This window comes from Seriola lalandi, unplaced genomic scaffold (assembly GCF_002814215.2).
Source record: "Seriola lalandi dorsalis isolate HSWRI2012SDOR001 ecotype SW California unplaced genomic scaffold, Sedor1 jcf7180002054470, whole genome shotgun sequence".
Classification (NCBI taxonomy): domain Eukaryota; kingdom Metazoa; phylum Chordata; class Actinopteri; order Carangiformes; family Carangidae; genus Seriola; species Seriola lalandi.
The window spans coordinates 842,327-853,319 of NW_019525023.1; the positions used below are offsets into that span (position 1 = coordinate 842,327).

At 37.0% G+C, this 10,993-nt stretch overlaps 1 protein-coding gene across 1 annotated transcript in view; it reads right to left on the bottom strand.

Moving 5' to 3' along the window:
* wdr27 (WD repeat domain 27) overlaps positions 1-10,161 on the bottom strand; it is a 44,529-nt gene extending 34,368 nt beyond the window's left edge. Inside the window, 13 exon segments of the mRNA XM_087175433.1 lie at positions 36-119; positions 4,121-4,194; positions 5,221-5,333; positions 5,947-6,011; positions 6,559-6,650; positions 7,245-7,347; positions 7,463-7,577; positions 7,675-7,745; positions 8,099-8,150; positions 8,280-8,393; positions 8,657-8,781; positions 9,148-9,289; positions 9,840-10,161. Coding sequence (XP_087031559.1) covers positions 36-119; positions 4,121-4,194; positions 5,221-5,333; positions 5,947-6,011; positions 6,559-6,650; positions 7,245-7,347; positions 7,463-7,577; positions 7,675-7,745; positions 8,099-8,150; positions 8,280-8,393; positions 8,657-8,781; positions 9,148-9,289; positions 9,840-9,977 — 1,288 coding nt within the window. The 5' untranslated portion in view covers positions 9,978-10,161.
* Between the last annotated feature and the right edge of the window lie 832 nt (positions 10,162-10,993).

The following is a 10,993-nucleotide window of genomic DNA, read 5'->3' on the forward strand; positions in this document are numbered from 1 at the left end:
TGTAGGTATGTTTTATCTGGAGCATTTTACAGTACAGTGTGAGACCTACCGTGGGGCACTGGTGTATCCAGATGATTTCACTTTTGAATGGAAAACCAGAGGCTGCTCCTTTGTTCCTCCTTTGTGAAATGAACAGCCGGTAAATAAGACACAGAGAAATTACCACAAATTGGATGAGTATAAATGACATGTGAACATACAGAGATAAAAGATACTAAAAAGAAAGATTCCCATTTACAAATCAACAGATATCATGAGTAAGTAGTTATACAATATGGGTCAAATCTTCAAAGGAAAAAAAGACTTCCGTGCAGTATTTTCCATAACTAGGATAGAACTACTCATTATACTGAAGTGGACTTTCATGAATTATACTATGAAAGGATGATACAATATTATTGGGTGACCACTCTGCGCAGTGAGGATTAAGTGCATTAGCCACAAACTGTGGGATGGTTCATTCTGCTCCCTGTTCGCTGTCAGTGCCTTTACTATATTACAATGAGCTCACTTTTTCCACAGCTATTAAAATGTGTGAGGTTTTCCAAAAACTGTTCTCCTGTCAAATACAAGCGGCAATTTAGGACTTAAGTTTTATCAGAAAAAATATATTGATTTGGTTGACAGCCCCCAGATTAACACTAGTTTATTACCTGTAACCTGTAAAAATGTAATTAATTGCATTAAATTAATTTGTCATGGATTTAGTTGACTAACAAAACTACAAACTACAAGTAAACTTGGGCAACTTAATTGTGTAAATGTCAGAATGGCAGGTGGCATTTGAACTATTCTTTAAAGTTTTTTGAAAAAGAAACCCAATAACAGAACGTCTGATGACAGCCAATAACCACAAGCAAACCTATAGTTAATAACTTCATTACCTAGTGTTTGAGTACGCGTACAAATCAGTGTAGGCATGGTCCCAACACAATGATGACATTTAAGGCAAGTAAAACGAATCTGCCAAAATCAAAAAGTAAAAAAAAAAACCAAACACATATGGATCTCTTTTCAAAGCAGTCTTATCTGGGATGAGATCTTTGATGAGCAGTGTCAATGTTCACTCTGGTTTTGGCTTGAATGGTATTTTCCTGTAAAATACACTTGACATCCTCTGAACAATTACTCTTTTCCCTTTTCCTTGGATTTTGAATTGAAAATAGCTTCTCTAGGTACATGTTGATTCTTTATCTGTACAGCCCCAAATGAAAGTATTACTGGCACTATTTATGCTGGGTTGCTTCTTTAAAAGCAATATTCTTATTTGCTTTCTTAGTTCAACTTAATTTTTTTCCATGAAGAAGCCTTCATTGTATCAGGTGCTTACAAAGCAATATACAAGGTTTTGTGAACCTGGTATTAAACTTAGGTCAAATTGGTACTATATTGTACAAATCAGCAAAGACAGTATAAAACAGTACATAACAAATGTGGCATTGCTTTTTTAACTTAAGATTGAAAGGTGTTGTCCCACCTGGGGCTGAGTGACATATCATATTGCGATTATTTTGACAGATATTTTGCGATTGCAATATGAGTCATGAGACTTGACCTGGAAATGATCATTTTTGAATTTCATTTTCCCTGAAAAAAATATAAAAATGATAACGTGATTTCTGCTGGGGTTTGTACCAAACATGCATGCTCCCCTATGTCTGGAGAATATGATTTGAAGGCCGGGGTATCTCTGTAGCACCACAATGCTTCATTTATAAAGGCATATTGTGGCACATTTTACCCTCATCAAAGTTACACCTCCTGACCTTGAATCTTCTACTTGGCCATATTGGAATTTTGATAATATTTCGATTAATTGTTCAGCCCTCTTGCCACTGGTCACTCACATGTAGTACCTTCCTCCATTCCTCCACTGTTTTGTGTGTGAAGGTGGTACTGGAACTAGCTTTTGAGCCAGAACAGATTATATGCAATAAGCATTTTATGCCAGAAATCTAATTACCGGGCAACGCAATTACTTGGCGTTGCTCAACAGCCGTATTGACTCCCTGCTGATGTATAATGGTCATTTAGTTTTATGGGGCAGTAAAAATCTTATAATTTACGCTGACTTTACACTAGATGCTATTTGAAGCAAAGTGAGAGTTTCAGACAAATTTCCAAGTCGTGTCATATCTGCGTAAAATCACAGCAGTTTGCTGAGTGCTCCTCTTACAGCTCTCATTATGTAAAGCTTAGCCTAAGCTGTCTTAACCATTACGGCAAAAAGTTTCATAATATGGAAATTCTTCAATCTAGCTCAACATATCAGGATGTGTAAGAGCTACAAATGGTTATGGTGACAGTAACCAGTAAAGTGCTGCACCATCATGTAGCCTTCCTGCTGTGTTTAGGACTAAAAACCATGAGAGGTTATTTGGCTGCTTGGATTGACAACACTTAAAATATCTATCAATATTTTAGATGTGTGTATGTGATTTGTTATTTCAACGACTTGTTATACAGTTTGGGTTGCCTGCATTAGAAGCGACGAGGCTCATGAGTTTTTAGTCAGAGAATGGGAGATGGCAAAAGTCAGACCTCCCTCTAAGTTAGCTGATGGAATGTGGCCCAAGAAAAAGACTAAATAATTCAAGCTTCTAAAAATGTATAAACCATAGCAGGTATATATGACTCTAAGGTATTATTTTGACTGTAGCCAGAGTCACTGGTATGAGTTATTGCCTTACTGAGCTGTGAAAAGTGGGGCACACAGGAAGAGAAAAGAAGCAAGAGTGGAAGTAAAAAGGCACCATACCTGAAGACTGAAAGCAATTACAAATATGAAACCTAACAAGAAGTACTAAACAATAAGGTACTTATTGTCTTGCAGCAGTCATTCAGATGATACTGTGGATGAGCCCCCAGTATTTTTATATAAATCTAAGCCTGTCGTTTCATTTTTTGACATTGATGACATTCATGGAAAAATTAAGGCACCTTTTTTATAAAGTTACATATTCCTAACAAAGAAAAACAGTGAAGTATTAAGGTATATTGTTATTGTTATTATTGACTTGATCACTTTCTATGAAAGTGCTGCTTTAGTAGTCCACTGATTATCCCAACCATAAAACAGGACTTGGGGTTTACACTTCAGACAGGTGACATCATGCAAAAAGTAAAAGCGCCTGATTATCATCATCTCGAAAAGCCAACAGTCCTCGTTCGCTTCATGATTATGTTACACGGCAGTGTGACATGACAAAAGATATCTAATCTGCACTCACACAAAACCTTTTTAAAAAGCTCCTTCAGACTTGTGCCAGACTTATAGTGGAGAACATTTTCCTTTCCAGGAGTCTCAGAGGTTTATGGTGTAATTTGTATACACTTCTGCAGATATCCTTAACAATGCAGAGATGCATGAGAGCAGCATAGTGGGTAGCACTATGTCTGTAAATGTTTGTGGTTTTTGGTCGACATTGTAGTCATGCAGCACTTCTAGACTCCCGTGAAGATCTCCTACATAGTCAGGCACTGGCAGCTCCCCTCACTCCAGCTGTGGGGAGCCCAGCTAATACTGGCTTTCTCAGCACTAACTCTCTGTAAGAGCAACATGTAAACCTCAGTATACTGTAGGTCTCCAGCAGAATAGTTTCAAGCTGACAGATCCTAATGATACACCAAAGAACCACAAATAGGAACTTTTTACCTCGGAATCCACTACTGCAAGAATCATCCATGCAACAAACTGGGCTTATTAGTAAAAATGTATCACTCTAAATGTTTTGTAATCTTACTTTTGCAAAATTTCAAGTACCTGCCTATGTGGCAAATGGAAACTGAGGGGAATCTAATTATGAATACCACAGCGACAGCCCCCACAATGCAAAGGATGGAATCTTTTCCATCCTCTATATTTACAGATAATGAGGAGGTTCTCAGTGGCTCTTGTAATAGCCAACAAGACTTTCTATAAATCTACAATAAGTACAATTTAAAAGAATTGTCTGAGGCCAAGCAAAACAGACAGTTAGCCAGTCATGGAGTGAACTATAAAATGGGTCATACTTTTAAAACCCAGAGCCATCAAACAGCAGTAGCTCCCGTTTTATTTTATGTGCATGAGCATAAGTGAAAGGTGAGTGAGTGCTGTCAAGACGACAGGGAGGCTGACCTTTCTTTTTAGGATGACTGGGTTCCTTCTTCTTTAACTCAGCATTCAGAGGAGATTCAAGCAGCAGAGGAGAGCTGAAAACAAGGGAGGGGTGAAATGCGGGGAAAGAGTTACTGGAAATAAAGGAGCACAGCATTTTCCACCGTTATGGATTATTAGTTCCTCTAATTCTCAGTACCATGATATTGTTGACTCATGAAAAACCAGATGGCAAGAATGGCTATAATAGGCCAAGTTAATATGGAAATGTCAGAGTCAGGAGTCATAGGCAGGAGGCCAACTGGAAAACAGGCCACATTCATATGTCCTATTGCTGGTGAGGTCAGGTGACCAGGGTCTGAGAGAAGGTAAGAAAAGTCTATAACTGCAGCGTTTCTGCAAAATTTAACAAGCTGACATGATTATGCTTTGGCTCATAAATTACGTATTTGTAAATTAGAAACACACATAATGTTGATGAAATTATCACTATTTATTAGTGCTGGATTTTTGCTAAGTAATCATTTATGGAGGTACAGCTAATACCTGAATATCATTCCTTCCCCGAGGGACAATTTTAATTTTTTGGCATTTATAAATTGTAGTTATTGTGAGAGTAATAAGTGTGATTTTCTGGATTAAGGAGCACATCCAGTATGGACAACTTTATTAAAACTAATGCAGATTTAAAAGCTTAGACATATAAAAAATGTTCACAGAGTTAAATCATACACTGAGAAGAGCAGATCCAGGCTGGAAAGAAATGATTACAAATGATTAAGGAGAAGCAGTTGTTTTCCTCCTATTTGTGTCTTTTGTCAATTGTTTCATGATATTGACTGTACTACTCCCACTGAATAAGCAAATGACAGAATATTATTTACAATGCAATATTACATAATACTGTATTTAGCAGGTAGTCTTTTTAGAAGAAAACCAGGTTTCCAGCCCCTGTGTATACAAGGCTAGGCCGAAGGATTCTTGTGCAAGATACTGACTTTTTACCAATAGAGTTCATTTGTTACTTTGATCTCTATATTGAAGAGGCTGAGCAAAAATTTTTCCAAGGCAGTCATCATACAGCAGCATCACCAAATATTTGCCTTTAACTTCAGGTTTACCTCGGGAACACTGAAAAGCTTTCACCACAAGCCCAGATCCTCCCAAGGTCACGAAGATGTAACTCCAACAGCACCACGCAAGGAGTAAACAAAGAGCTCACTAAAAATACCATCTGTGTCACAAAGAATTCAAGAAAGAATTAATATATAAAAATCCCAAATCAATTGTATTAGTCCATAACTGTATTAAAAAGAAATGAAGAATGTGTTTATGAATAATATTCAGGGAAATAAGGACAACGGTAAGTCAGAGTGTTGTGCTTTTACACTGCACAACGCAGCCTTGCTTCTCTGTGGGAACAGAAAAAACATCAATTTCCTTCAGGAAACAAATCGCAGTCAAATCTTGTAAAAATGTCATTATGTGGGTTGTGAAAACATAAAAAGCTGTGTTATAAAAATATCAAAATTTAAGCACAGGAGTGCCCTAAGACAGTCAAAATTAATACAGGAAACAGAATGAACATAGATCCAGTTACTCAATGCGGATTGATTTCAGTGGCTCATTCTGCAAATGTTTATAAATTCAGTTAAACTTGTCATTTTTATGTGACTTGTATCATCATAAACTGACAAGATTCAGGAATGACTAAAGAAGCCAAACACGCACAACCCTCAACAAGTGGTCAAAGGATCACTTGCAACACAAGAAATAGGCCAATGGAACAACAGAGGAGAGTACAGTGTCTTACTCTGGTTTACCAAGATATTATTGGAATTACTCACAGAGTTATCCCGTCTTGGAGAGATTGACCACGACCCAGCCATTGTGATGCTCAGGTTGGGGTAATCTAGAAAAATATATTTCCAGTTCATATGTATCAGGTGCTGTATGTTACACAAAAAACTAACACTGAAAATCATTTGCTGAGTTAATGTGAGCAAATACAGTATATACTGTCACTATATACATATCAATACAATAGATAAATATATACATTCTATTTTAGTTAAGTTTATTATGGTGACTTTTTATTGACACTGTGCCATATGTTACCTCTGTTCAGATGGTCATTTTGTGGCTATTATCTTGCAAGCCAACCCAAATATTTTTTGATGTCTCAAAATGGGAATATCTAAAGAGCAATCCTCTGTTTTACAGGAGAAAGACAATTACCTTATTAACCTAAAAGACCATAAAAATAGTGCTACCTGACTGTAGCCTAAACAACCTTGAGATATTTCCAGATACCAAAATGAAGAAGCAAGATTTGTGTGTTTTTCTTGTGAAATGATTTCTGCTAAAACCTAGTAATGGTGCACTAGATGCGCAAAACTGCTTAAACAGATTACAGCAGTATAGTAGTAATCGGAGAAGTCACACCACAAGCGGCCTACCTTTGAAATATAGTACTGTTAGGAGCTCTGAGGTAGCCAGATCCACCACATACAGGCCATCTGAGCTTCCAATACATAACCAGCTGTTGTCCCTGCAGGGACCCACACAGAAACATATGGAAAAACAGTGTTACAGGATTTCCCCTAAAAAGCATTTTTTCCAGATCATTTGAGGAAAGACAACGTAACCGCATATTAAAGAAAAACATACTGATGTGATGGAGTGGCAAGACATGCCCACCATAGGCCTATAGGTTTCCTTTGACTTCATGTAGTCTAAACTATGCACACCCAGAGAGATGGAAACTACTACAACACAGAGTATAATGGAGAGGAAGTTGAGTCTGATGGACTGTTTTTATCCTGTTCCTGCACTGAGCTACATGCTGAGGTAATAATGTTGTGGAGAAGTTTTACATTTTAGCATGTCATTAGTTTTATGCTGAGCATAAGATAGGAGTAGCTGTATAGGATGGAGACAATTGAAGCCATGATGTGTGGAACTTTAATGTGATTATTGCAGTACTCCAGTCACCTGTGGTAACTAGGCCCAGAAAATCTCCTTCATAAGCAAATCAAGAACAGACAACAAGCAGGTTCTTGGGATGAGCTAATGTTTTAAATCACATATCTAACATTTCAAACTGCTTATGAATACTAAAAATCCATATACAGTGTTTACTCACTTTATCTGCTCATTATTGGTGTCAGTAAGTGAGCTACAAAAAGTCATTTTGAAGACAGGTTTTTCAGTCTCCACTTTATCTACAGCTGATTGATCTGCATCCTCTGAAAGAAAATATCCAAAAAGTTGTGTCAAAACAGCTCAAGGCTTAAAAGATGTGTATGGTTCATGATCAGCCGGTACTACACCCTCTCTGTCATTGATAGGTTTTAACATCACCTGCTTGATGGCCCACAGTGTCTTGGTGCATTTGATGTCTTTTTTCCATCTTCTGAAGGTCCATTTTGGTCACCAGGTGACACTTGTGGTCATCGTGGAGAGAAAAGCACCACACCTGAACCAAACAGATACAGGTGTGTTATATAGCTTGCAGTATTTCAGTCTCTGGTGGTGATTTTGAACTATTAAAAGGGTGTGCGTCGGTCACTAACCTGTCCATCAACTGAGCCAGTGATGAAGTGCCTGTTCTCCTCCAAGAAGAATGCACTGAGCAGTGGAGAGGCTAAAGAATTGAGGAATTTTCAGCTGAACTAGCAGAGAATATCATATCTTCACTCATTTTGCAAGGCTCTGACTCCTCTATGGCAGTCACTATAAAAAACATGATATCTAAACTTTTACTTCATTACTCATAATATATAAAATGCTTGTACTTAAGTCTTACCAGTGCTTAAACATAAACTTCACACTTATATTTGGATACTCAAAGCTAATTTATACTGTTCCCAATTCAAACTGATCCCACTAATTCTTTTTAATTCTACCACTTCTACTGTACAAATCTAATAAAGCATTCAGACCTTTATGTATGCATGTGTATGTATGCTCACATGAAAAGTAAGGGTAATATCATACCTGAAAGCACAAAGGAGTGGTAGCATACACCTCCAGTTTTTAAATCCCACACCTGAAAGGAGAGGCAAAGTACTTCATAGTCAAAACTCAGTTTCAGAGAGTGGCATATTTGATATTTGTTGTGTATACAACCACATCATATCATTTTTGACTGTATCATTTGTGAATCTTGCGTGCGTACCTTAAAAGTGCGGTCCTCTGATGTGGTGATGAGAATGTCTTTATTCCAGGGACAAAACTCTGCTGATGTTAAAGGTCCCAGGTGGCCAGTCAAAAAAGACACAACTTCCTTTCTCTAATGTGGAAAACAACAATGAAAATTTTGATGATTTTGATGGCTACTAATCCATCACGAACAAACAATATTACACATCTTTTCACAGCGATCTGGTTTAATAGCGTGAAGCACAAAAAAGTACAGTATTAAGAGCAGTATTTTTAATCAATATGAGAAACAGAAAATGACATACAGTATCGAGCTTACCCATGAGCTCAAAAGTATTCAGCATGTGTTTATATTCATTAAGAGAAACTGTAAAAATGTTCATCATCTTGTACCTTTGAGCAGAGAATATATACAGTAGCTCCTGAGCATGCAGCCACTCGTTCATCAGAGAAACAGAAGGACAGATGGATAACTTCACCCAGTAAAGTCCCGATAACTATTCCAGCTGCAACTTTACCTGCAAGGAAATCTATTTTAATCAGTGTTTACATTCAAATCAAAAGAGGTTCATGACCATAGTAGATGTGAGTGACCTATCTGGTAATATTTCACTAGATAGGAGGCTTGTTAAGATTTTAATTTAGGAAAAATGATAATACTCATAGCTCCGTAACTTAAAAGGGAATTAAAGTAGTTGGGCATTATAGAGATTATATGAAATTGTTGATTTAGGCATTTTAGCAGTGTAACAGCAAAAGTGTCCTGTATGGTTTGATATGAATAAATCAAACATTGAATAAAACTAATGTTAAAGACAGCAAGCAAAACTAAGGGAGCAACTCTTTACTGCACAGACTTGAGCACATATTAAATATTTCCTTACCCTCCATCGCTCTCTTCTGGCACAGATCAATATCCCATACAATGATATAATCAGCAGAGGCAGAGCAGAGGAGAACAGGTCTGCTTCCTTTTCCAAAAGTCATGGCACTGATCTCTCCATGGTGGCCAGTCAGCAGCAGGGGCTGTGGACAAACATTTAGATTATAACAAATCCATGCTGTCTGTGGCTCCTAGTGTCAACAATTATTAACAAACAAAGCTCAAGGCCTTACAGAATTCAGATTACAATTAAACACAGCATCTTCTCTTTCCCCACCTTAATAGAATGAATATGAATTATATTACTATATTGTAAGATGTTATTTTGTCTTACAAGATTGTGGCCAATTTGTGCAAACATTTAATTAAAAATGTCTTATTTACCACTACTTAGTATTTTAAATGAATATCCTAACCTATGTTTTGCATAACATATACAGAATAGTGAACCTATATAAAACATATAGTTGGCTATTTGTTAAAGAGGCAACAATGTAAACAAAAATGCATGTTCAGCTTTTCAGATATAAAATACACATGGGATAATCCTTACATTACAAACAAATTTCACACAATAATGTCTCATTGTGGTTGGCATCTTGCAAAAGCTTGCCTAGTGGTACTAGCTAATTAATGGCATTCTTGATTTATTTTAAAAAGGAACACACTGTAAACAAAACTTTGTTAACATACCTTCTGCTGGATATCTACATTACTGTAAATCAACATGTCTTTCCCATGCAGTGGGATGCCACAATATGAGTTACAACATGCGAGCTGCCGATGTGATAGGAGTCTATCACAAGCAAAACTGAGCTTTTCAAACATCATCTTAGCTCCTCCACAAACCACGACACGACCCTTTGTGATGTGTGCTGCCGCCAGCAAATATACAGCTAATTGTTTCCTGTTAAACCAGACTGAAGACTGAACTTTACCCTGTATTTCAGTTACTTTTGTTGCAAAAATACTCAAATTAAAGTTGCATTAGGTCTAGCTAACGTTTTGAGACGACGTTTCCTCGATGCCAAAGTTTCAGTTGGACTAATGCTACAGGTTGCTAGGACACCAGATCAATTTCCGTTACATTAGATTGTCTATGCCAGAGTAGGGTTTAACACACAATCGAAAATAAAAACTAACCTTGGTCTGATAAATATCTGATGCCTCTTAAGATATTTCTTTCATATGCTAGTTATCACAAGCGCCTCGGTTCTTTTTTAAATCTCTCATCACTACATTTTTCTATCCTAAGCGGTAGATTTAGCCGTTTTTGGTAGACTACAGTATGTTTGACCACAGTGATACTTGAAAATACGGTCAGAGTGGGACTTCTTACTGTTTGATAAATCGTTTATTGCTACTTGTACCTATTTTAACCGCAAGATGGCGGTCACTGTTCACTATCATCCACACCATGTGCAGTACTGATCATGTTACCATTCATTATTATCATACATGACCAGTCTACAGTAATGACAAATCAAAATCTAAATTCACAAGACTGATCAAATCTCCACCACAAAATTAATGATTGAATGATAATGCTATTATGGGCTGAGACTTGTTGAATTGCATTAACTATTATATATACATATATATCAATTTATTAGCCTTTTAGCTTCATTTTGCGTGTATAGCCTCTGCATATGTGTTTTGTGATTTGGCAATTAGTACTCATAGCTTAGCAATCGTGGCAACAGTAACATTTACTCAATCATGAATAATGAGGATAATTGGGGTAAAAGATTCTCACAAAATAGTAAAGATCTTTGGGGTAGCCATTTTGGCCTAAAAAAAAGAGCAAATTACTGCAGTAGAAAAAACACCTGAGTCGACACGAAGCC